Source organism: Nipponia nippon, unplaced genomic scaffold (genome assembly GCF_047370975.1).
Source record: "Nipponia nippon isolate SJK-2023a ecotype South Korea unplaced genomic scaffold, ASM4737097v1 scaffold_4, whole genome shotgun sequence".
NCBI classification, from domain to species: Eukaryota; Metazoa; Chordata; class Aves; order Pelecaniformes; family Threskiornithidae; genus Nipponia; species Nipponia nippon.
This window is the reverse complement of record NW_028262358.1, coordinates 59,546,510-59,573,627: the sequence shown is the minus strand read 5'-3', so window position 1 is coordinate 59,573,627 and position 27,118 is coordinate 59,546,510. Positions and strand designations below refer to the sequence as shown.

Below are 27,118 nucleotides of genomic sequence, written 5' to 3'. Positions count from 1 at the left end.
TCTGTAAAGCAGCATACAGTCTTGTTAAAGAATGACTAACAAAGTGAATTAATGTGTTCTGCTATTGCTTTGGTCTTTTCAAGCAACATAAGCAAGACAAAAAAATGCTTGAATGAGCATATAGTCAAAATTCTGGGTTTAATTACTCTTTTTTTTCTTGAAGATTCCTTAAAATTATGCTCTTTTAATGCTGTCTGCTGCAAGAAGGTAGATGAAAATGGATCCATTAAAGGCGCAGCTTTTTTTCTCCTTTAAGTGTCAGCTGAGTTCCCATTCACCTTCCTCTGTCATCCACGAAGAGGCCAAGAAAAACAAAGACAAGATTTACAACTGCCAATAGCTCTACCAGGAAAAAAACCCCAAAACCAAAAAACCACCCCAAAGAACCAGGAAAGACTGTTGCTCTTCCTTGTGCTTCTCAGCAGAAAAAAAAAAAGTCCAAACCCGTATCATAGTATCGCAAAAGTGACATTGCAAATCAATTTTAAGAATTCTGCTTATAGGTATCATCTAGGGGAATTTCTGATGGGAAGTGTATCTAATACGATAACTGAAACTTTTTTAATTGCCCCAAACAATGGAAATGAAAAACTACATCTGAACTGACTATGAGAAGAAATTAGATAGGAATACATTTAGATCTTTCTGTTCTTTTTCAGTCAGCTCTGTCTGATAAGTCACTTCTCAGCAGAAATGAATAGCATTGATGGGAAACACAAGACGCACTTTGTCCATTAGTAAGGCAAATATTGCAATTGAGGCTGAATCAGGAGGTGTAGCCTCCGTTATTTCCCAGACCTTCAGACTGATAAATTAAGTTCCCCCCTGAGTAATTTAAGAAGTGTGGGCTTTATAAAGAAGCACCAACTTGTCTGAATGTAGGAGGAAAGCGAAAAGGCAACAAAGTGCAGTGGGCTGGCTGACCTGCGCGCGGGCTGAATGTTTTGCCTGCGTGAAGAGAAAAGCTGTCCAGGGGTGTTTGTGGCTTAAGACTAGGGCAGAGGCTCTTTCAGAAAAGCTGGTATTTTTTCTCTCCCCACAGTTTAGAGCTTAGGCTGATAATATTACCTGAGGAGAGGGTCTTTTTAAGAACAAAAGCAAATCCTTTGGGCCCTGAAGCACAGAGCGCCTTCCTCCAGTGCTGCTAGGAAAAGGAAAATTAGTCTGATTTGTGGTGCATTTTCAAATACATGGCACGATTACCTGGATGGGACACAGGAGGAGGATGTGATCATTTTTACTAGATGTATGAGCCACACAGAGCTTAGATGCATGCATACAGAGCAGCTGAGGGAAAAAAAGCCACCCCAAAAGCCAACCAAAAAGCAAACACCAGATACCAAGGATCATCATACTTCATAACCCGTTCTGTGCCTGCTAGGGTTCAGAAAACCTTTCCTTCTATTGCTACAGAAGAGCTGTCTTGGTCCACTAGGCAAGTACTTTGCTAAAAGTCGCTCAGCAGCTCTATTTACATACTAGATTGCAACGCATCCAGCTGGCACCTGTTTAGAGTGGCAGCATTTTCTGAATAATGGCCTACACAGTCTACTCGACTCCTGGTGCATTTTTGTGAGGATAAAGGGCTTAAGAAGCATAGCTCCCCTCAGAGTGCCTACCCTCCTTCATTTTCCTCTAGCCACAAAGCTCACAAAAAAAAAGAGCTGGGATCCTGAAATGAACATTTCCAGCAAAGAGTCCAGAGGAACATTTATGATCTGTGAAGCAGATGAAATCTATTTAAAGGTTGGACCTAACTTTCTCTGTGCTGTGGAACTCCCTGTAGCTGCGCTGGCATCCCCCCTCAGACCAAGCCTGTCCAGGGAAATTCCCTTTCTGCTTTTAGTATCCTCCTGAATGATTACATTTCAAAGTTTCTTTAAAATAAGCAGAGCTGCTGGCTCTCTCACCTCCATTTGTTTTGAAAGATCTGCTTATTAGATAGCATCTGAACCAGAGACTGTGTTACCAGGGTCTGAATGGAGAAGTCCAACTAGAAAAGTGGAGCTGGAAGAGGAGGAGAGCTGCCCGTGGCTGAACACCAGCATGCAAAAGCAATGGATATCGATGACGTCCTCAAGGTGAGCACAGGCTTTGTGCAAGTCACTCTCCTGAAGTGAAAGCTTGCGCCTTTCATATATAGATCAGGAAACAGCGGATGGCTGATTTGAAAACCAGTGATTAATGCTTAAATGCTAGATAAACAGTCCATCGACTGTTTTGGTAAGGAAAGGTTACGGTGTCAGTATGCTATATGTAGAGAGGCTGGATTTGGGGTCTGAGGGTGGGCACGCTTGATTGACTCTGATGTTGTTGATCTAGCCATTAGCATGATTATTATTAACTTTGCTTATTATAGTGCAGTGCCTGGGGCTCAACCAAATCAGGGCACCACGGGTGAAAGAGGGATCAGGTTTCTGCCTGAGCAGGTTATAGCCTGGACACAGCAGGTACCTGGGGTCTGTGCAAGGAGAAGGTTACCAGTTTGAAGGGATCTGGTAATCCTTTTCAAATGAAGAACCTGCTACCGCTTTCCTGGGAAATATTTTTATAACCTAAACATAATAGCCTGGAGACGTCTGCCATGAGTAAGCTCTCTGAAGTTAGGATGCAGGTGGATTTCCCTGGGGTGAGGATGGGGGCAGGGTCTGGGTTAGTGAGCAGGGTGCTGATGGGGCAGCTGCGGCCGCCTGACTGTGGTGCTCCCCCCAGCCAGCTCCATGGTGAGCCCCCATCAGGGTCAAAGTGGTAAAAATGCTGAGGAAAAACAGGTTACATTAATCTCTTTGCAAAATGAAGGGAAGGCTGAAATTGTTTTGGAAATGACTTCTGCATCATGAAAAGTTTAACTGAATATAAAATGCTTTCACTGAAAAAAACGAGGTTTCCTCAGCTGAAAACCAACTACTTGAAATGTGAGTCAACTTCTTGCACCTCTACTTTCAGCAACAAAAATCTCCAGCAGCCTGCCAAAAATGAGATTTTGAGAAGCTGTTCTTAAGAAATTGAGCTCCTTTCAAATGTTTAGTTCAAGCCAGCACCAAAAAGACCTGTTTGTTTTGTTTGGCGTAGGTCAGTAAAAGCGGAGTCGCAGATTTACCCGGCTCACCTGTGGTTGGCTCAGCAGGGCTCCAAGTAGAGCCTGATTTTCACTTTCAGTTTGGCTCTTAGCTCACTCATGCAGAAGTTGAACTTTGAGAAATCCCCAAAGACAAAGCCTGGCCGCAGTGCTGCAATTAGTCAAGTGCAGGATTTTCCCATCGTCTGTTTATAACTGACTGGAGAGTTTCTTGGGTTTTTTTGTTATTTTTCAAAAAACATTTAAGGTAGGGGGGTTTCAGGGATTATTTTTAGAGATATACGAAAAAACAGAAGTATAAGAAGAAAATCCATTTGACTTTATATTTGTGAGACACAATCAGTGTACACATTTTCTTGTGTAGAAGTAGGGTTACTGCTGTTAGCCAAGGGGAGATGGATGCTCATCGCTGCGCTTCTGGGAGGCTGCGATCCAGGGCCACCATGGGGCCAACCTTACAACCGCGGGTAAAGGCAAAGTGTGGTTGGCTGTAATTAAATATTGCTGCTTGCGCAAGAAAGCAAGGAGTTGTCTCTTTAGATGCCTCTGGATGTGTTTGGTCCTTTTTAGATGCTTATTCTTTTCCTGTCTTGCAGTTGGGCAATGAAGCGGTGAAAGTGGCACATCAGAGTCATGGTCTGAGCCAGGAGAAGAGCCAAGAGTGAGATCTGGCCTTGGCCTCACGGGATTATGTGAAGAACACTTTGATGAAGGTGATGGAAACTGTGCTCAGGTGAGGACTGCAGGATGAGGGAATATCAAGTAGAAGAGAGATGGTTTTCTTTTTTCCTTAGGAAAACAGGTAACATGGACACATAGGTTCACCCACCATTCCAAGCCAGGAAAGAGTCCACGAAATCATCTAGTCTGGCTGCATGTCCACACTGGAATTTCGAGTGATTAGTCTTGGAGTGAGCCTAGCCAGCAATGTGTGCCTGACTAAAATACTTCTGCTTTTAGTTAACACATATAGCCCCCCCAAAACGCTCTTCCTTTTGACCTGGAGATCTCAGCAGAAACACTGCCATTTACCTTGATGGTTTTTTCCCCGTGGTTCAGACTTTCACAATTGCTTATTAACACTGTGGTCATGTCTACATTTTATTCTTCCCAGATTGTAGAGCTACCAATTCTCCTAGCGCCTATTTCTGCCGCTTTCAAGAGCTCCTTGTGGCAGCTGTTTCCCCTATATGAATGAATCCACACACAGACCCTGAGTCATCTCCTAATCTTCCTTGTAGTAATCTATCTGGGCTGATATCCTTCAGATTCACACTGCACAGCTTTCTCAAACCCTGCAGCAGTTTTTATGGGATCTTTCTGCAGTTTCATCCAGTTTCCAAACCCTTCAAAAAATATAGACACCAGTGTGTTGACAGTCCTTCAGTTCTAGCGTTTCAAACACTTTTGTAAGGTAAAATTAATGTCCTTACTTCTGCTAATTGTTTTTGATATACCCAAAGGTCACATCAAGCTTTGAGCCTGTAAAAGCTTCCTTACAAATGGTTGTCTTGCTAACAAACAGCTGAAAGTCTCAAGGAAACCCAAACTCATACCCACACAGAACTTTGATAAATTTCCTGTATACGGATACACAGTGTAGAGATCAACGCACAGAGGAGACAAGTCATTTTGATCAAGAGCGTTTCTGGGAAGCAAAGGGCTTGCACGCAGTTGATGCGTAGTGAGGAGAGGGGTAAGGCATCCTCCTGGATGAGTTTTGCGGGGTCAGGCTGGATACAAGAGGCTTAGAAAAACAATAGTTGACAGGATTTATATTATTTGTGTTGATTACGTTGTTCAGTAAGAAGCAGATGCAATGAGTTTGGCTAAAATTCCTTCTCTTGACAAGCGGTGGGCAACTCAGTGGGACTTCATTTTGACATTAAAGCAAATGGCATTTTGCTTTTATGGCTGTACCTGATTTAAAGTGAAATAGCACATCCACTGAGGGACAAGTGTTGTGCAGGAAGCACCAAGGAGGTACTTTATCCTCCAGTGGGAGCTCCTCACATCCCTTGCTTTTCACTGAGTACTTGAAATCTCAGCGACTGCCATTTCTTTCATATGCAAAAACAGAAGCATTGCCTCAGGCTGCAGCTTTATGGGGCTAATTTCTGTGCCCAGGTCTCCTCTCATTAATCCACCCATATGTGTGGAGCAGGGGAACCACTGTGACTGCACCCCAGCCCCGGTTCCTTCAATGCCCGAGTTTTAAAAGATGTAATCAGAGGCTAGGAGCCTGCCACTTAGCTTCCCAGCAGTGGACAGTGGGATGTGACTGCTGTCTGGGACAAGAGAGGAGACAAGGTTGGTGCTTGAGCATGTAACAGGTCCAGCAGCTGGGCTGTGTTTCCATATACAGCCCAAACACGCAGGCCTGTCTGCACTATTCCAGGGTCCTCTGTTGGCTTGGGTGGCCTATAGACACTTGCACTTGCCCTGGAAGGGCAGTAAGGACATTTGTTTCTGGCAAACCGCAGGTTCATCCACGGCTGCAGATCCTCCAGTGAACTAGGCTGAGACTGACTTGGGATCCTGTGCCTCCCAGTCTGCCCTGTCTCATGGAGGGTTAAGAAGTGCAGGGGGATTTTCTACCTCATTTACACCTGCTTCCCATGACAGGTAACACTCAAATCTTCAGGGACCTCAAAGAGAGCAGAGTCAGAGCGATATGGTGTGAAACATGCCTGCAGGACGTATGAAGGTTCTCCTACGTCAGACAACTGATATCTGGTTGTTCCCCGTCTCGCTCACGACTCACCGCACGCCTTTTCCCCTGCAGAGCAGGTGACAGGGTCACATGTGGAATGAGAAACACGAGCGATACTCCCGTAACGCCCCCCTCTTGTGCAACGAGAGGAGCGCTCCCATGCAGATGGTACGCGCTGCTTCCTCCCGAGCCCTCGCTTGCTGTGCCGGCTGCGTGGTACCGGGGAGCTCAGGGCTGGTGCAGAATTGCAAAGGTTTTGCCACTTTGGTTGACATTTAGCTATGAGCCAATTTTGTGGAGACTGAAGTAAAAGGTGCCCTTTGTGGGAGGTGATGTGTAGATGGGAGAAAGAGTAGGAGTAGGTGTCATGCAGTAAGAGCTGTTTGATCATGTTTACCCATTTTAAGCTCATTTTCTTAAGGATGGAGCCCTTCTGGGTCCCTCGCAGCCATGCAAGGCTCCAGACACCCGTGCTTGGCTGACCATGGGTGCTAAGTACTCCTGGGCCTGGCTAGCAGGAGATTGCCTGGCAGTGGAGGCACTGGATAACTGCGTGACTGGGCTTAAAAGCCCACCAGATGTGAGAGCACAGAGGGGGAGTGGGTGGAAACCCTCTGGCTCCATTTATGCTGGTGGCTGAAATAGCCTGTACAGGCTGACGCCACGGCACGGTCTGAAGCTGATCTCCAAATAAGCTGTCTCACCCTGCTGAAGTGAGACTTGCCCGGATCTTCTAGATCAGTGAGCGCTGAAGGCTCTCTGTCAGGGCACAGGCACTGCCTCAGGCACACATGAGCAAGGGGAGGATGAGAGTTACTTGGCTCAGCTCAGCCCTGAGGCTTATCATAGCACTGGAGGGCCTTGCAGCCCTTCATCTCTCATTTTTCCTGCTCTCAAAGGTGCCCGTCAGCACTGGCACAAGCAGGCTGCACAAGTACATGCCAAGTACACTGGCATTGGGGTAATAACAGGACCCAGCTCTTAGTTGCTTCTCATTCACCCATAAATCTCAGTATGCCTCCCCGGGGAGCATGCTGAGGAAGAGGACGAAGTGAGTTCCCTGTGGGCATGCAGGAAATCAGTGGCACAACATGTGGGACTGAAAATCAGGTGGAAAAGGAAAATGCCAAACTCTCCTAAGCCTGAAACATTTAGTCTGGCTTTGCTCTGGTTTTAGCTTGGAGTCCCACCTAGGTCAGCTCTGGGCACTGAAGTGGGCCTGTGCAGATTAGCAATGTCGTCCCACCACTGCAGATCAGAGGCTCTCACCTTCAAGCCCACTGCCAGCAGGGCACAGATTTGCTTTTCAAATTGGCCCTGGGGCTCACCCGGGGCAGGGGAGGGCCCTGCAGCCCAGGCACTGGCAGGGTCTCCCCCAGACACAATGGACTGTGAGGGGCGAGGGTGGGAAAAGAGGGTCCCTGGGAGGGTTACGAAGCACTCAGAGACATGTAGCTAAAGCAGGGCTGTGTGGCCAGTGCTGGAAGGATCCAGGGAACGGGAATATGGAGAGGGCCAGGGACATCCCATGCAAAAGGCTCCACTAAATCCCAAGTGGAGAAGCGATTCAGGCTCTCAAGATGCTTTAGAAAAAGAGACTTCTGTGTTTGTGACTATTTGACCCAGCAGCCCTGGAGCCAAGGAGACACAGAGATGAAGGAGGGTGGCTGGGGGTGGGTCTGGGCCTCCAGAGGGGCTGCTGCTGCCCACTGCTCTTGGGCTGGCAGGTAACCACCACCTCCATATGGGTCTGCACAGCTTGAGGGCTTGGGATACAGGCATCCCCCAGCTAGCACAAAAGACAAATCATCTGTCCCATCTTCACCTCAAATTCCCCCACCTGGAAGCTGCACTTCCCTGCCTGAACTGGGGAGCTCATAGGAAACTCCTGGGGCAGTGCCAGGATGGAGACACATGCTTTTTCCCTGCTTCTCCCCGGTGCTTTTCCAGGCGCGATTTGTAGCTTTGAAATGCTCCTCCATGGGCCGGACAGGCGGTTTCTGTGCTGGTGTTAGCAGACCCCCTGCTCACCCAGTCATGGTGACAACCATCGTGAGCACAGGGCGGGGGACCTCCTGCCAGGCTGAGGAGGGGAGACGTTTTCTCGCTTGCTCCCACTCCTGCCTGGTTTCTTTCCCACAGGTCTTCTTCTGCCCAACATCCAGCGCTTTCCACCCATCTTTTCTCCATGGGACGGCTGAGGTGATGGGAGCCGCCGCTGGGAGAGCTGGCAGGGCAGGGCGCCTGGGTGTCATGGAAAGCGGCGGCTGCTGGTGCTGTGCGCGCAGAGGAAACACACAAAGGTCCTGTAGTGTGTCTGCCGAGAGGAAACGGCTTTGCCTTCGTGCCTGGTAAGAAACCTTCCGCTCCTACGGGGGAGAACACTGCAGGCGGCCAAGGTGAAAGTCTTCAGCATCTGTGGGGAAGGCGAGATTGTGTTGCATGACCTGAAAGCAGCCGCATGCCAGGGCTGCCTGAGGAGCATGCTGCAAAACCCACTCAAGGGCTGAGGTGCTGCATAGGGCAGCCCCAGCTAGAGGAGGTAGTGCTGTTATCATGGACGAAGCCTCACAAATGCTCTCGTAGCAGCAGGGAATCTCGCACCCAGGTCTGATCTATGAAATGAAGAGGGGGAAAGTGGGTTTTCTGGGTGGGGAAGGGAGCTAAAGAGACTGGGGCTGTATCACCGGCATCGCTGGGTCCTGCCCATGCCCTGGGCTCAGAGCAGAGGATTGTCCTTTGTAGCGTCCTCACCCGGTGACTGGGGAGACACCGAACACAGGCTGTGGCAATGCTGGCACATTGCATGGGCCTGGCTCTGGGGCGACCTGGCACAGGGCAGTCCACATCTTTGCTGTTCAAGGCTATCATCCTGCTAAGTCAGGAGACCTTGTCCAGTTTCCAGACAGGGCTGGGGAGCTGCTGGCAAGGGCTGGCTGGCCCAGGCAGAGCCATGCTGGGAACACCTGAGCAGTTTCTGACCGGGACGATCCCGTGCCAGCGATGGGGAAGGTCTCCGAGAGCGCCCTGTTTGCTAGCAGAACTGGTGCCCTGGCGAGCACGGGGCTGATGCTCTGCTGCAGGAGACCTCCGCGGGCTGCCGCGGGCTGCCGAGTGTGGGGAGGTCCTGGCTGGAGGCCCTGGAGGCATCACCAGCAATGGCCAGGGTTACCAGCGCTCCTGGCAGGCTCGGGAGCACCCATCCTCCTGTGCGATAATGGGCTGTACGTGCCTTCCCAAGATTTCCGAGTGCAGCAGCAAACGGCATGCAGAAAACTGCTGAGGTGGAAGGGACAGCGGTTAAGTAGGGGGAGCCTTCAGCAGGGAGTCCCCCCCTAATCAGCGTGCAACCCCCATCACAGCAATGCTGCTCCCCCAAGCCCCCCGTCCCAGCCGGGTGCCTGCCTGCCGGCTCTCCCGGGCCCAGCGCGCTGCCGGCTGTGCTGCCTTCCCCGCGGCAGCAGCACGGGGGAAATGCCAAGCATGAATGTCAGCCTTGGGACGCCTACGGCATGTTTCCTTTCCACCAGCAGACAGGATGTAAAGCTGTCACGGGTGTTAATTAGTCGAGACCTGCAATGCTATGCTCCTGATTTTCGTCAGCGCATCTCTCGGTTTGAGGCTCTCTCTTCTCAGACCAGTCTTTTGACAGGGCCACAGCACTGAAGCCCCCATCCCTGTAAGGCCTTTTACAAGCTCTCTTTTCTAGGTACAACACTTCAAAAAACCACAGAATCCTCTTTTCTAAAAGCATCCTGTGAGCACTGCAGAGTGCTAGCTGTTTCTGGATAAAGATGTGTTTGTCCAGATGTCTGCAGTACTGCTGGACTCAGCTGAGTCCTAGATGTGTCCAGTAGCAACATCACACTTGCCCCTGCACATCTCTTGTGGCACATATGTGGGAATAGCTGTGTGTATGCAGAAAAGTCAGAAAAACCTTTTCTGGCTTGCCTGAGAGTTTAATTTAGAAATGAAAAGAAATTATGAGCTGTTTAGAGATAGGCTGGTTATGACTGAGGCTTGGACACAGAATAAAAGTTTTACCACTTTCAACAAAGTGTGTTGGTGGAAGCACAGACTCTGCCCCATGTGGAATAACTGTATGGTTCAGCATCTGGGAGGGTGGCAGCTGCTGCCCAGCAGCTGGATGCTGCTTGTCACTGCCCACCCGATGAGCATCCTGCTCCCACCCGTCTGCAGGTAAAACAGAGCAAGTGAGTGCTCCCAGGTTTTCTCCAGGGGAAAATCTCTGGCTTAGTTCAAGCCTCATCACTCAGCACCGTAATAGAGAAGTAGCAGACTTGGTACCAGAGCTGTGAGATCCCCCCCACCGGCCTTTGCTGCTGGCTATAACTTCCAGACAGGGAATGGTGACAAGTAGGAACAGGGCAGTAACACCTGAAGTCCCTCCCATCATTTTAAAGCTGCATGGATGCCCCGATGCATCTGCATCTGCGGCCAACCTGGACACCTCTCTTGTCATGCCAGCAGCGTGGGCTCTGCAGGCCTTCCTGCTGCAGGCTAACCCCTGTACGGGAGACACCTCAGCTCCCGATTCACCCCATCAAATTCATCCGATCATAGCCCCCAGCGAGCCACACTTGGAGCCACAGATATGTGTGTGGTGACATCAGTCAGTGGCAGGGCGATACTGCTGCAAAACGTGCTTAGCTTTCCTGGTGTGAAAACCATGGTTTTGGTGTTCACGGAATAAATTTGGATTGCGACTTTCATGAGACTATAATTTATCTAAAGCGCAAAGGTGAGTCACGCAGGCCAAGTTTCTAGAGCTCACATGAAAGTTAGAAAACAGGTGGAATTAAAGTTTTAAGGTCTCTACCGACAACTATGACATATTTTTCCCATTGAGAAGCTTTTTAGTTTGGGTGATACTTTTAGTGGTGTTTTTTTCAACAAAAACGTAACATTTCCAAAGAAAGCAGACACCTTTATAATAATGTCAGCCAACCTCTGAGTTTCTCATCAGAACAGTTTCTATGAACTGTTTTGAACCAACCCGCACGAGAAGCTGAGTATGTTACTTCTGTGTTTATAAATAGGCTTGTTTTCACAAAGCTCTTTCTGAAGTAAACTACTCTCAATTAATATGAAGTATTTTCACTTTACTGGTATTATAAAAAAAGAAGGATCCTCGCATGGATCAGAGTCCTGTTATGCTAACAGTTAATAAAGGGACAAGTCTTACCCTGAAAAAACCTCATCTTTTGGGTTTGCTCCAGGTCTCTGCAGTTCCTGACTGTCTTATGCCTACCTCCAAATCTATCAATCAGCCCCATTGCTGTGCTGAGTGCCTCCTGATGTTAACTACTCCTTTCCTCCCCATATCCCTATGAGGAAAGGCAACATTATTAACCCCGTGTTACAGATGGGGACTTGTGGTGCAGAGAGGCGAAATGTCACGCTGAAGATGATACGGGTCGTCTGCACCAGAGCAGGGGGTGGACGCCCACTCTTCCCTTGAAAGGCAGGACCCTACCCACTATGGTTCCACACGGCTGGTGCTATCATAGTATTATTTTTTTGCTCATTATTTTCCCATCAGTCAGCCTATGAAAGAAAATTCACAGTACTATCATCAGCTGGTTAAACAAGGGAGCTAAAGCATTTCACTAGTATAAGCACACAAAGGATGAAAAATGGAAGACAGAAAAAGTGAAGGGCAGGAGTAGCATGGTTGTCAAGAAGTAGGAGGAGGGTATAGAAAGGAAATTGAAGCTTTGAGCTGACCCACAAAACTCCCTAGTGTTACCAGCAACCCCTCTGATTTCACCCTCGGAGACCTTGTTTTGCAGCAGCCTTCACTTGACTCATCTACACCTGCCCACTTTAGTCCTGTGGCCAGCAAGAAACCCTCCCACCTCCTTTAACCACAGCCTTCCACACAAGGGTCTCTGCCGTCAGCCCCCAGACTCTGCGTGACTCACCCCCTCTGCATCTCTGCAGATATTTCCCTGAGCTTTCTCAGCTTGGCAAGGCAAGTCTGTCACACCATTGAAAAAAAAAAAAAAAAGGCGACTAAATGTGGTTGCATGATGACAGGAATCAGATCTTCAGTGTTGGGATGAGATCCAGTATCTCTGTAAGAGAGTGCAGTACATGCTGTGCCTCCTTGCTTGGACCTGGCTGCCTGGGCAGGGGAAGGATCCAGGGCAACACAGAAAAGATCACACAGAGCCCAAGCTCCCCCACTATCAGTGTGAAGATCCCCCAAAGAGCTGTTTCCCTCGGCAAGGAAATGCAGTGCTAGCTTCACTATCAGGCTGGAAATCAAGACAGTGGTTAATTAAATGACTTCCCCACTGTCACAATAAAAGCTGCAGCTCAGACTTGCCTCACTGTCCTGAAAGCCCAGTTGAGTGCCATCTTCAGTACACTGCTCCTCTCATCTTCTGCAGTCGCACCTGCAGTCATGGCAAGAGTTGGTCTGGGTCCACTGACCTCTCCAGCACTACGTCAGTGGGAAACCCAGTGGAAAACCTTTGGAGTAGGAATCCTGTCCCCATCAATGTTTGAAGAGGATGTGCCTTGTTTAATGCCTTCCCTGCCAGGAGTAGGTAATGAAGTTAGCACCTAATGAGCAATAAGCAAACTTAGCCTCAGAGGTACAGAAGATGCCTGGTACAAAAATAAACATCAACTGTCAGGAGATGTCCTCTAGACAACATCCCAAGGAATAAGTTCCTTCAGGGTCTCAGCTTGCTATGGAGGATGAGTGCTTTAAAATGAAAGTTTTGCCCTATTTACTTCTTGAAGTTTGTCATTGATAGTTTTCCAACATAAATCCAAAGGATTTCTGATTGGCATGTTGATTAATAACCAGAAAGTAAGCGTGGGAGTATGCTTATGTTACCTTTTCCTAGTGCTACTGATAATTGCTCAGTAGGTCCAGAAACCAGACACTGCAGTGACTTTATCTCACGAGCTAACTTTTCAGTCAATGTCTGGGTCTGCCCTAGTTGATTAGAGCATGTCCTGCACGCTGCTGCAACCAGGAATTGGTTTGAGAGCTGAAGGAAACTAATCTCTAGGCAGCGGAATCTGCAAGATGAATAAACTCATCAATTTTCTGGAAATGACTTATGGTTCAGTTACTACAGTCACCTGCATTAGGCCAGTCAGGTAGTTTGTGAACCTCTGGGGGGGAAAAGGAAAATCACCATTTGGACCGAAAACAGTCAGGACTGGATGATTCACGGGTTTGGCAACCAGATCACAAAGGCTTTCATCTCCACTTGAAATTCATCCCCGCTGTAGAGTGGCTATGAAGGGTAACGCTCCAGTAAGTGCTCCATGGTATTTGTATAGCTTACTACCTGCACAGAAAAATTCAGGGGATATTCCCTCTGTCACTCCTCTGAATCCTGAAAGGTGACAGCTTTATGAAGGTGAGTTCCTTGTGACAGTTCCAACTGGTGACAATTTTCCTGCTATTAAGTGTAATGGAGACTTTTCTCTTTATGCTTCAGAGGTTCTAGACCATGTCTGCAGGCAGCATGTCTGGAGTGTTGCCCAAAGATGGCGATGTTTTTTTGAATACAAAAGACATTTTTCATTTGAAGGCTGATTAGTTTGTGCTGATCACAAACAAAAAGCTCTTTCCATAGGGCTTTGTGGGCCTCCTCTGTCGCGCTGTGTCATGGTGAAGCCACCCGTGGCTTGGCCACGGGGCTGGGAGGCCTTGGGGAGGGACTATGTTTGCGGCACAAAGGAAGCTGGGCTTAACCTGACTTTCACACAAGCCTCTTCTGCGCCTCAGAGGTTTTGTGTTTTCATTGACCCAAATGTATTCAGCGGAAGCAATACTTCCTTTTGTGAGAGGAGGTGATTCAATGCCTTTGTGGCCATTAGTGCTGTGAGGCAGCTGAGGCTCTGCTTAGGCTATTTGGTGGGATTAGCACCAGCTCGAGGGTTAGGCAAAGCAGGCAGTCACCCAGGGGAGCAAGCTGCCGAGAGTACGAAAACCACCACAGCTCTCCTGCCCCCTCTGCCTGGGGAGCGATGCTCCTTGGGCAGCCAGGCTGGCTGTGGAGGCAAGGCCTGGGGCGAAGGGAGGCGGCAGCTCCTGCTGAACCACGGCTTAGAGGAGCAGCAGCCCCAGCTCTGCCCTGCCCCAGCTCACCGCCTGAAGCGCAGACAAACCCAAGTCCCAAGGGCTATTTCTCCCCGTTCTGCTGCTTGCCCTCTCCTTCCCTTTTCCCATCACAGGAGCAGCCCGGTGCTGGTACCTGACGTTTGCTTGTCCTGCTGAGATACCTTAAACTGGCTTTGTCTGGACGGGTAGTAAAACGGGGAGACTGCCAGAGCACACCTCTCTCCTCCATACACCCAGGCCACAGGCAAATTAGCTACTGGCACCAGCTGCAAATGAGCTGATGGCACCAGCAACAACATGGATTACACCACCAGGAGTGCACTGTGCTCTTGGTAAATGCTGCCTCCGGCAGAAATGAGAGGGAGGACCTATATCGTGCACGGGGGACGAGGCACTGGGACCAGTTGCCTGCCCAGCCGGGTCTGCTCGCAGCGACAGAGGTCTGAAAGCCAAAGCCGGAGGCTGGAGAGGGCAGGGACTCGGGACTGGAAGGGGGGCAGGACTGCCCCTCCAGCCGGTCACCCATCACCAGCCCACACAGGGCTGCTGCTGTCTCCTTCCTATAGAGACATCAACAGCCCCTTTTTCCTGCAGGCTCAGGCTCCTGGAGTTTGTAGGGCTTGGGGGGGGGGGGGGGGGGGGGGCAAGGGGGGGTGGTAGTCATATTTTTCACTTGTAACACCTAGTAAATTATGGCATTAAAGAAAATAGAGCAGTGAGGCCTGGGCACTTGTTCAGTATTTGAGTTCCACCTGTCCCCCAGGGCTGTAGGATGATTCTGGGCTCTGAGATGGAGCCGTATGGCAAGCCGGGAGGTGTCACACAGAGCCGCTGCGCAGACTTCAATCAGGAATGTTTCCAGTGAAAGGAAAATGTGTTAAACTCAGCCTTTCTCACAGTCTGACAGCTCCTGATGTTCATGTCAAGAAATGAATGCAAAAAATGTTCTCACTCTGAAGAGAGACATAACTGAAGAATAATTAAATGCAAGTGCTCGTACAGCACAACCTGCCCCATTCCCCAAGCGAGGAATGCTCAAGGACTCAGACTTTTGCTACCTGAAAACCCAAGATACTGCTGCCCTTCCTGCCTTTCCTCTGTAAGCTTTTTTTTTTAAACACATGATGAGCCTACCTGCACCACCACCATGCCCAGTTAGCAGTGCCGTTTGACTAACTGGACTGGGTTTATTAGAGGATAGAAAGGAAGTCAGGGCATTGCAGAGAAGTAGCTGCAGTTCAAATGATAGTGTTCCTCTGCTTATTGGAAATCAGTTTAACGAAGGAAGGAGGCACTGCGGCTAACTTCAGCAGAAATTTCCCATCGGTTTGGCTAGGCAAGCCATGACCTCTAGCAAAATAAGGCAGTAAATGCTGTCACAGCCAACTCGTCTGCCTATTTTGAAGGCTTTGCTACCCAAACGAAAGAAAAGCAATTGGAAAGCAAAGAATTGAAATGCTCTGCAGGGGAAACTGCCAACAGAGGCTTCTAAACAGCATAGGCAGAAACTAATATGAACAAGGAGCCAGCACTGGCAGCCCTTGTCATGGGGTGGGAGAGATGGGAGGAAGAGGCTGAGCTCCTGCTGGGCTCACGCAGGCCTGGTGGGAGGGCGAGAAGAGCAGCTGGGGGCAACGCCAGGAGGTGCAGTTCCCACCGCCTCTCCCCTCTGTCCCCTCTACAACAGCAGCCCCCGCTCTGCACCCACGACTCTGCCAGCTCAGCTGCCCCGGGCACCACGCGTACACTCCCCCATCTACGACTCGCCTGGGGTTCTCTAGTGCAGGACACCGAGAGCGGCGCTGCACGGTATGTGCACGCACAAGCCAAGGTATATCACCTTGCTCCTGGGCATTAAACAGCTGTGCGGGCACTGCGTATATGGCACATGATGTACGTACCTGGCTGAAGGCAACCACGGCTTGCTCAAACCTTTGCTGAATAACAGCGATGGTGCTGAACACCGGCGGGGAGGAACGGTCTTGAGGGGCTGAAAATGAAAATGAGTTTGTTATCAGTTCCCATCATCCAGCAAAGCTCCCACAAAGGTGAGGTATTGGAGCATTTAAAGGAGTCATTGCTACAAAGTGTGTATGAGACGAGGATAAAGTCTGTTTGTGCTTCCAGCTCCTGGATGCTGCCAAATTCCCCCGTGAGCGCCAGGGCTCTGAGCCCTGCAGCGGTCAGCACAACAGCCGCTGCCCTGCAGAGCCGGCCAGGCACCGCAGCACTGGCCAGGGCAGGTGCACAGCCGCAGCACCGTAGGCGAAGCCCTGGGGCCACCAGCCAAGGCACCCCGGTGGGTGTCTGCCCAAATTAGGGCAACCTCAGCAGCAGTGTCTGCATGGGGACTGCTCACCCCAAGCTCCTTCTACAGGCAGTGGGGAGACACGGGTGCTTGCAGGGCACCGTTCTTCCTTCCCCACTTCTGCTGCCAGCTTTAGGAGAAGAGGAGCCGTGTGCTTTCCCAGAAGTGCCCACTTCTCCACACTGACTATAAAAGGCTCCTGGAGTGGCTCGGTTGGATTCAGACCTCCATGCTCTCACTCTGTAACACAGGGTGAGAGGAGGCTGCTCTCGGTGGGCCCAGCTGGGCTCCCAGAAGCAAGCCGGGTGTCCTGCAGAGGCAGGCAAGCTGGCTTCAATTAGGGTTGGGTAAGTTGCCTCCTGCAAATCCACAGGGGAGCTGCCCGCCTCTTAAAGAGCTCAAATCCCTCAAATTTGTGCTTTGGGACAGCAGGCTCTGTGTGGCCGCCCACCATCCAAACGTGAGCACGAGTGCCAGGGAACAAGGCTATTTTGGGAACAAGTGACACAGCAGAGGAGCATCAGAGGCAAGAAATGGCTCCTTGCTGCCAAGCGTTGACATGAGGCTGATAAAGGGCGGGTTACCGCCCTTTGGAGGATGCCTGTCTTATTAAAGTCATATTTGCAGTATTTTTTTGAGATAGCTAAAAAGCAGGGTGATATATTTACAGAGAACTTTCTGAATATTTGGCCCCGTTTACTGAGTGGAAAAAGAATGACTTAAAACGCCATCTGCATTTTATCAAAACTTTGTCCCAAATTTATCAGAATTTCAGCAGCTTTCACCTCTAACTCTCAATTTTTACTCCTGAAAGTTGTTAGCAGCATACCACTCCATGCGGTTTACAAATGGCAAGCAAGCCCTACTATCTGTGTCGGCAGATCTTCTTTCTTGGGAGAACGGGGCAAGTGGCCTCAGTCTTCTGCTGGGGGGTCAGGGAGGAGGTGAGCGTGTGTGTGTGTGTGTGCACCAAATGCTGCTGCCAAAGCTGGAGGTGAGATGAGGAACTGACTGATTTCCTAGAGGGCAGAAACCAAAACAATCTTGCCGAGTCAGTCCAAGCTAGCCCAGCGCAAAGGCAGGTGCCTGTGCAACGTGGAGCAGAGCTGTAGGCACCGAGTGCTCCGTGAGGGTGTTGGGAACTGAGCACTGTGAAGGGTGATGGGGAGTCGAGCCAGCTGAGACCACCCCCATGGAGCCCCGGTTCGTGTAACCAGAGCAAATGCAGTTTCCCAGAGGAGATGAGCGATGTTCCTGGCTGTTATCAGCAAAGTAAAGCAGTGGTGGGAGAAGTCACCTTGCTCTCACTGCCTGGAAAGGTGCTGGCACGCGTGGCCGTGCAGCTGCAGCAGCACTGCGGTGAGATACTAGAAAACCCCTTTCTGCTAGGAACGGTAAAAGACAAGAGTGGCACGCTGTGCTTTCTCTGGCTCTGGGGGAGGACTGAAACGCCGGGGATGACACTGGTATATTTACTCCTAGTTTACACCTGGTTTATACCAGTTTGACACTGGTATATTTACTCCTGTGGCCTCTCTGCATGTGGGAGGTTGTGTGACAGTAGTAGGCGACCTTGCTTCATACCTGCAGAGGAGCTGGCTTCTGAATGCAATGGTTGTTCCCATGCTTGTACTATCATGGCCCTTTTGCTGCCTACTTTTGACAAATACCTTAAAATACACAATCAGAAGTCAAAGAAATGAACACTGAAATTGCTTATTACGTACATGTGCCTGTTATCAGAGCAGCGTTCTTTTTTTCTTTGTAAACATTGACTCATTATTACCAGAAGCTTTTCTGAAGTCAGCTGCTCAACAAAAGGTCAGTACGTGACCAAGCCCGTGCTGCTCGCACAGTGGTCACTGCAGAGCACACGGAGTTAAGCCTGTTTTGGGGAAAGGTAATTCTCCTAAGATGCTGTAGGGTGTTGCCCTCATGCTTGAGCCCACCAGGACTCCAGCCTGGGGGAGTCCTCCAGCTCCAGTTTAAAATATGGTACGTGGCGGGGGGGAGGGGGGCAGGGTCTGTCCATCGCTGGGCTTGTAGTATCAGGATAAATCCCCAGGCTAGTGATGGAAATAGATGCACACTGGGGGGGGGGGGTTGAAGGAGAATCCTGACCCAGGCAGAGATCTGTCTTCTCCCCAGCTTACTCCCTTGTATCATGAGCTCTGACGATACCAGCTTATAGAACTGTCAGTGTTGTCTGTCATCCCACCTCCGTTTAAACCCACGAGGACTGTTCAGTGCAGACTCCCAAACAAGCTGCACGTGGGAGGGCAGACACCACTTTCTTAATCTGGTGCAACGTCTGCCAGCAAGCGCCACTGAGAGGTTGGCCCATGTGCTGGTTTTGGCTGGGGTAGAGTTAATTTTCTTCATAGTAGCTAGTATTTGTGCTGGAAACAGTGTTGATAATACAGAGATGTTTTCATTATTGCTGAGCAGTGTTTACACAGAGTCAAGGCGTTTTCTGCTTCTCCTTCTGCGTAGGCTGGGGGGGGCACAAGAAGCTGGGAGGGGACACAGCCGGGACAGCTGACCCCAGCTGACCAAAGGGGTGTCCCACACCATATGGCGTCATGCTGAGCATATAAAGCTGGGGAAGAAGAAGGAAGGGGGGGATGTTCGGAGTGACGGCGTTTGTCTTCCCAAGTAACCACCACGTGTGATGGAGCCCTGCTTTCCTGGAGATGGCTGAACACCTGCCTGCCCATGGGAAGTAGGGAATGAATTCCTTGTTTTGCTTTGCTGGTGTGCGCGGCTTTTGCTTTACCTATTAAATTGTCTTTATCTCAACCCACAAGTTTCTCACTTTTACTCTTCTGATTCTCTCCCCCATCCCACCGGGGAGAGTGAGCGAGCGGCTGTGTGGGGTTGAGTTGCCAGCTGGGGTTAAACCACGACAGCCAGGAACCATTTCTGAACCCACCTAGGGCCAGCGGGACGCACGGTCTCTGCAGGGCAGACAGGGGATGCTCAGGGAAACGTGACCTTCCCGACTGCCACCCGGGCCGGGGATGGGGGTTACAGCTGGTGGCAGGGTGATGCTCGGGGTGCCTGGGACAACGTGTCACCAGGAGGGCAAAGAAAGAGCGCTGCACTGTGGGGAAGAACAGGTTTGTTCCTCTCCCTGAACCAGTATAAAGAAAATTATTTCTGTTACTGTTATCCCTGTTATTCTAGAGTTGCCACAATTTCATCTATCAAGTGCAAACAGCAAAGGTTAAATGAGCAATATGTTTCAAGTTACATAGGTATACACGCACATTTCACTGGTGCATTTTGGCACCAGTGAAAATACCAGACCTGATGTTCCTCCTCTCATTCCAAATACGATGGAGAGCGAGACCTGGGTCTGGGCTGTGATGCTGGAGGGTCTCTGGAGAGGCTGAGGCATGAACCTGAGTGCCACTCCTGCGGGGTGGGGAGCCATGGCAGATCCTGCAGAAACCACCGTGCTTTGCAGCTGGATTATGTGCTTTAGCAGACTCAGCTCTGGGCAAGGGACAGGGTCCACGGTAGTTCGCTACCTCCTTGCAGAGGTGGGGAAGCAGGACCTCGCGCCCAGCAGTGAGGATGGGGCGCAGATCTTCCTTGATTCACCCCACTCTGGTGCTTGTCACCTGCAGAAGGAGTGCGCTGGTTGCCGGCTGAGATGGTGAGAACCCCTTCCAAATTATTCCCTCCCTTAGGGCTCTAGGTGATGGCCTCTCGTCTCGGTGAATTGAAAAAAAATACTATCTGGATGGGGTGAGAGGTTTCCTATCGCGATTCAGTAGCAAAGGACTAAATCTAGGAAGTGGGAGGTACTGGGATGTGGGGAATCAATCCAGCGCATGCAACGTGTCTCAGGTAAAAGCAATGAACTACTTTTTCAGGGTCCAGGCGCTTGGAACTGGCTATTTCCACATGGAAAGCGCATTCAGTTTTAAAAATTAAATTAATGCCTTGTTAGAAGAGTTTTCATAAAAGTCCCCACATGGGGTATACACATTTTCCTTCTGGCCTGAGTCCTCATCAGTGCAAGAAGAGCTCCATGAGAAGCTCCTACCAGCCCCCCGGGACTGCTGAGCCATCTCCCAGCCTTTGTGCTTCTTCACGGCTACTGAGCATCTTTACTGCGGATGCTGTTCCCTCACCAGCCTCCCGTGTGATCCCCAGTAAAACCTCCCTGCTCTCTCTGGAAATCCCTTAGAAAGCCAGTATCGGTGGGCAATGCCAAGGTCAGGGGTTAGTGGTGCAAAACCTGGGTATACCTGTCGGATTTTGTGTTTGGTCTTTAATTTACATGGAGAGGATGGTCATTTTCATTTGATTTATGGAACCAAACAATGTTATGCTGTGAAGAAAAACTTTATTCCCAAGTGTTGCTGCTACTTCGGTGGAAAAAAACTACACGTGATTTCCAATGAAAGAGTGCAGCAGGCACAGAGAAGCCAAATCAAGTTTGTCCTGTGGTCCAAAAGCTGGGAGAATTTGAACCCAGTTATGCCAGTAGTGACTATCAATTACATCATACTTTCTCTCTTCAGGGGTTTTGCTCCACTTAACAGAAATCTTTTCTTGCTTCATGGAGGATATCACAGTATCTGCCACAAGTTAAACGCCAGCCCTTCTTACTCTAGCCTGTAACCCGCTCTCACTCCGAGACACACAGCAGATAACGCAAGGATCACATCTACAGATTGCAGAATTTCAGGTGCATTCACTGGGAGCCATGTACTTAATGAAATCACCTACACGCACCACACAAGACCTTCATCTCAGGCATCCACAACCAGCACTGCCTCAAGACTGGACCATAATCAGGGAAATGGGAGGGAAAGCCTGAAAGAAATCCCGCAGCTCTGCACGTTGTGGTGGGATATAGGGCACCGTGAGTGCTGAACAAGCCCGGCACCAAATTATTTGCTTTTTGAAACTAGCAGTGAAGTCACAACTCCTTTATTAGCTCAAAGTACTCCACCAAAAAACCTGAAAATCCAGAGTTTAGTCATTCTTCCTCGGATGGGCTAACCACGTGCTGCTGGCTTATAGGTGCAAACGCATCACTTTTTTTTACTCATTCGGAAAGCCTTTCCAAGTGTTACCTCCTTCAGAGATATACAGGGACATGATTTTGCCATCTGGAGACAGTTTAGGTGCCCAGATTCTTCAGCAGGCAAGGGCCGGCACTAGCTGAAAACGAAACCTGTTCCTAAAACCTTGGACTTTTGTCTATTTGGGACTTTCAGAAATGCTCCCAAATTTACAAACCTACTTCTACAATCCTTAAGGACAAACTAAAAGGCTCTTCGCCCCCCTCCACCAAGAGGCAAGAGTCCTTGTGAAAATGGCAAACCCATGTCCTCCTGAAAGAATCCGTCACTGGCAGGAACACAGAAATTTCACAGGGTTCACGTTAAGTTATTGCTTAAACCAAACCCCACGAGACATCAAAAGCAGAAGCAGAGAGGGGAGCCCGGAGGGTTTCTGGGAGGTGTGCTGGCAGGTAAAGCTGCCTTTCCTCAATCAGGTTTTCCAGGGGGAAACACACCAAAATTCCCGGGGACTTTCCTTTCCCCAGCCATGTTGTGCATGTGCACATGCGGAGGAGGCCGGGGAAGGGGCAGCTGTGACCACCCCGGCATCGGACCACCAAAAGGGAGGAAAAGGGGCTCCTGGGGGGGGATGAGTCCTTTAAATGAGCTTTTGCCTGAACCTCTCCCCGGGTTTGTTTCTTGCCCGAGACGAGCAGCAAGGAGGGGGCAAGAGCCATGGGGCGGCCCTGCTCCACCTTGAAAGCCGGACCACCTCTCCCCCTGGTACGGGCAGGCCTTGACCCCCGCAGCGGTCACCGCAGCCGGGGCATCCTCACCCGTAGCTCCCCGCCGGGAGGGCCTTGCCTGGGCGGGCACGGTGGGAACAGATGAGGTGGGGATGTAACCAGGGTGGCTGAGGTGATGGGAGCAAGGGACCAAATCTTGTTATCACTGTATAACTGGTGTCGTTCAGGAAGGGTAGGGGAAATGGAAGAAGAGAAGGAGGAAAGGGGATAAGCCAGGCGGGAACGGCTGGGGCGAGCTCCCACGGCCTCGAGGGAGCAGGAAGGGCTCGGAGCAGGCGGCACAGGGCAGGAGCATCCAGACACTCTCCGAGGCAGTGCTGTGCTGCCAAACCAAGTGCCTGCAGATGCTGCTGGTGCCGTGGCTCAGGCTGTGCCTGCGGTAGCCAGCGCTGCGCGCCCCAAGGCAGGGCTCTGCTCACCGACCGACGGGGATGGCCCGGGACACTGCTGCCACAAACCAGTCACACAGGCTGGGAAGGATATATGCAAGAGGAGGATTTCTGGTCTCTGTTGTATCAGTGTGGGCAGAGGGTGGCTCCTCTGAAAGAAGCAGCAGCACTGTCGATTTAAGCTAGCCATCCCCAGGTCACTGGAGTGGCTTCTGGCTTATATGGAATAAACCAGTCTGGAATTTGCCTCCAGCTGGTCTATATTAAAACTCTTCCAAAGCTACTTTGTGCTACTAACATCGCTGGAGTCAGTGCAGTTACTCTGAACTTCTACCACCACAGCAATAAACAGATTTTTATCTAAAGAGGTTTAAAAGCCAACAGCCTGGTTATGGGGGCTGGTGAGATTTTCTTTATTGACTGTGCAATCAGCGTGATTTAGAGTCCCACGGGGACCCTGCTGAAGGCTCTCTAAGAGCCAGCTGTGACAATTCCCCGCCACGAGCTCTGCTGGGCACTGCTGCTGTCCCCAGCAGCAGTGGCACTGGGAGGTTCCTCATCATCATCATCTTCCCACCCTTCTGGTCCTGCCTTCCCGGTGTCCTGCCCTCCCGTGGGGCCAGTTATTTGTCCGGCATCACACCCCTGCTTTCCAAGGTAATAAATTATTGTGGGATGCAGCTTTGCACCGGACTTCATTAACCGCAAACACTGTCGTCCCTTTTCCTGCCGCACCAGGCAAGCCAGACATCCATGGCTATCTGCAGTAGATAGGCATTTCTCAGGCTCCCAGGAGGACCCACTGGTGTGTGGCAGATGGTGCACTGGACTGATGGATGCTCGGGGCTGGGGAGGTGATTCACCCTTCTTGTCTCTTGGGATCATGCCCCAGTACAGCCTGGCACTCCTGTGACGCTCCGTTCCCATGCCATTGCAAGGGGTTTACGTACATTGTTAATATCAGAAAAGGCGGGATGTAAGTTGAGGAGCCTTATTCGGTACTGTCTTGCTCCATTTTCAGAGCCCATTGGCACTCTGAAAAAATACCAGGCTTAAGTAAAATAGTTGGCAGCCAGATCCATAAAACTTCTAGGGAAGATAAGACTGAACATCAAAGTGCATTAAGACGGATCCAGCCCTGTGCTATGGGTGCGAGTGCCAGGGCTGTGTTATGTCTAAAGAAAATAGCATTTTTTCAATGGATATTGAAGGGTTACTTTTGGAAAAAGTTAAGTAAGGAAAAAATTGATCTCCGGGCAGTCAGCATCTCAACTTCCTTTGCTAAATAATCACCTACTTTTTTCTTTGTCTTCCTTTCCTGCTTTCTCACCCAAATTAGAAAAATAAAGAGAGGTTAAAAAGAAAGAAAGGGCAAGAAGAGAGAGAAAATTACACTTACCTGAAATTTCGATTTTTTACATTCTCTCTGCTGACAACTTTAACAAAACATATTATTTTCTGTCTTTTTTTCCTCTTAACTCTTTTTTTCAGTACGCTCTTTCTTACTGGAAAATAGTCCATTCTGCTAGCTTATGAAGAGCAGGAGGAACAATGGAAAGCCAGATCAGTTGGCACGTAAAATACACTTCCAGTCATTATATTTGGACGCTCTGAGGTTTCTACTTAGGATACGCGCATCTCTGCATAAGCGTTTCATGCAGAGAGCCCCTGCCACTAATCTCATGTTTCGCGCAAGAGTCTATTTGTCAAAGCTGACAATGTCACGAAGAAATACGGTGTTTCGGTGCAGAGATTCAGCCCCCCACAATTTTCTTTTTGTTTCCCCAGCCCGCACCTCGCTCCCGCCTGCGGCCAGACTCCATGATGCACCGGTCCCTGCTGGCCTCCCAGCCGATGCGCTGCCGGCCGGGGCTCCTCTCCCCGCCGACAGGAGCCATGGCTGCAGCTGAGACCCCCCTGGGGACCGGGCTTCGGGCCTGGGCTCACACCCGGCGACCAGGTGCTGCCGGACCGAGCTCACAGCCCGCGCTAACGTGAAACACGTCTCTTGCAACGATGTTAAACCTCTCCGTAGCAAGAACAACGACGGCGACAACAAAATCCCCTTCTTTAACTCTTCCCCTCGCACAGATATAGCCAAGAAACCCCCCGGTTTTATTTTAACCGCTATGCATTGACCCGCGGCTGAGGGTTTGGTTTGTTCTGTTTTCCAGGACTCTGCTGCCCTGAAGCGGTGTCCGAGCAGTTTGGCCACGCAGTGACACCGTCAAGCGGCCTCTTCACACTCCGCCTCTGGCAGGAGGAGGGGGGCTGCGCCTTTGCCCGACCTCTGCTCACCGGACCCTGACACCGCCCGACTCCCGGGTCCCGCCTTTCCCGGGATAACGAGCGCTCCGCGGCCCGGGGCTGGGGGCAGGAACGGCCTGAGCCGCACAGCGCGGGCTGTGGGAAGCCGGGGAGCCCCCACCCCACCCCGGCCCTGCCCCGCTCCGCTCCGCGCCCCCCGCCCCGCACTCACCGCCTCGGGCGCGGGGACCCCCCCGCCGCCGCCGCCGCCGCCGCCGCCGCCGCCGCAGCTGCCCCGCCGCGCCGCCCCGCCTGCCCGCGGCCCCGGCATCGCGGCGGGGCGGGCGGCGGCCGCGGGAGCGCGGGTGCGCAGCGCTGCGCGGCCGGTCCGCCTGGGGCGCCGAGCCGGAGCGAGTGAGCGGAGGGACCCCGCCGCGGCTCCCCCCAGCCCTCCCCGCCGAGGGAGGAGTCGCTCCCGCCCCGGGCCGCGACACCCGGGGGGCGGGCGGGGTGCGTGGCTCGCCGAGAGAAGCCCCTTCGCGGCTGCCCGCTGATGGGCGGCGCAGCCCGGCCCGCCCCGCCGGGAGCGTTCCTGAGACAGCCCGGCAGGTGCGAGTGGGACGCCGTCGGGTGTCAGACATAGCCAGCGCTGGTGCTGGGGGGCTTGCAGCCCAAATGTGAGCCCGTCAGGCGTTCAGGAATGAGGGATGGGGCCGAGGGGCATTAGGGATAGGGGGCTGCGTCGCCACTGGCGTGGAGGTAAAGGCTCTGTAATGCACTCGTCGTCCCCACAGGCGCCTGGTTTGGTCTGTAAAGCACATCCTCAGCAGCCTCCTGGGCACAGCTTTAGGGAATCACCCTTTTAACTGGGGTAAGAATTGCACAGGGCTCTTAAACAACTGGGACCGACTTTCTACTACCCAACGCGCTCCATCTTCTCATTGAAATCTAAGCGACTCAAGTGCAGGGGAGCTTTATCAGTTCCAAGTGGGCTGTTTCTTCCACGGACTTGCCTGTGTTTAACCATCATATTTTACAAGTGATCTGCTCTCACCGAGCGGTGCTCCTTGGCAGTTTGAGATAAAGTTGAAGGATTTGTTTCACGTAACGATGAATTGCCTCCAGATGGGACACTACCTCTTGCAGTCCAGATTATGGTATTTTACCTAGGAAAAAGCATAGGAACTGCTCTTCCCCACGAGAAGGACAAGTGTGCTGTCAAATGTGAGCTGGTTATTAAGAGCTCCAGTCTGGCCTTGCAGAAGGAGAGAGATGAAATGCCGTGTTCCCGTCTATCCACAATGCACTCCTTAAAAAGAACCCAGCAAAATATAGCACCTTTCAAAACCACTCATGTCCCTTGAAAGGACAGGTAGGTACAGACTCCCGCAAAATTTGCACCTAACCACAACGGCTCTGCCCTTGCTTGCGTACAGCCGGCCGCTGCGGATCAGCCACCCAGCTCTGCCAGCATTTCCCTCCCTTTCCTGGCTCTGTGTGATCCAGGGAGTTCTGGGGGCTTTTTGGTTTGTTTGGTTGTTTTTTTTTTTTTTTCCCTTGTATTTTTTCAGCTTTATTGCTTAGTGCATCTCTTGTATAAGATATTAATAAAACTTGTTTCCAAGGTGCTGGGCTCCCTCTGGGACACCCTCTGGCAGCTTGCAAAAATCAAGGGGGAAGTTACACGAGGTTTGGCATCATCAGTGCAACTATTGTGAAGGCTCAGTTAAGCCCTCCAGGACGTGAACGCAGGCCAGCTTTTGTGGAAGTTGCAATATGTTCCCAGACAGCATGATCAGGAGTGATTGATTTCTACATTTACATATTTGTTTATTATTTGATACTAGCTCAAGTTGGACAGATAAAATTATGGCCTTCAGAGAAGTGAGACAGACCGTCGCTTTCTGCCCATCGTTGTTTAGATCAGAAATGTTTGCTGGATCACTGCGAAAGGAAGACATTTTTTCTAAGCTCACACAATGTCTTGGCCAGGACCTATCTGCATGTAAAATACTGGAGCATTTCAGAAGGTGGTAACTGAAGATTACAGCGAAAGGAAGAAAATGAAAATCAGAATTGCAGACGTGGTCATCTTATTTCTTACAATTCATGTTTCTTCTGGTGCTTATGCTAAAAAAACCCCATGTTTTGCTCTGCACAAAGCCTCATATTTGTCAGCAGTGTAAGATTAACTGTGATGCCTATTTAAAACAGGCAGTCACCAATTAAGATAATAAAAAATTGCTATTTGAAATTCATAAGAGACTGAGAAGTTAAAGAGACATTTATCTTATCCAAGAGCTTAGCAGGCTTTCATTTGCAGATACTTAAGAAAAAAAAAAGTGAAAACGCACTCTGGAACATAGCCCAGTAAAATCAGAGAGGAGTCTGCGAGCTCCCGTGACGCTTCATTACTAAAGTGCCTGCTGCTAGCCAGCC

At 50.6% G+C, this 27,118-nt stretch overlaps 1 protein-coding gene across 2 annotated transcripts in view; it reads right to left on the bottom strand.

Annotated features, from left to right (window-relative positions):
* TAGAP (T cell activation RhoGTPase activating protein) overlaps positions 1 to 25,010 on the bottom strand; it is a 53,699-nt gene extending 28,689 nt beyond the window's left edge. For both annotated transcript variants that reach the window (XM_087776437.1, XM_087776438.1), the window contains exons 1-2: positions 24,912 to 25,010; positions 15,807 to 15,895 (exon numbers count right to left, since the gene is read on the bottom strand). In XM_087776437.1, coding sequence (XP_087632563.1) covers positions 15,807 to 15,895; positions 24,912 to 25,010 — 188 coding nt within the window. The remainder of the gene's footprint in view (positions 1 to 15,806; positions 15,896 to 24,911) is intronic.
* Positions 25,011 to 27,118: the final 2,108 nt, after the last annotated feature.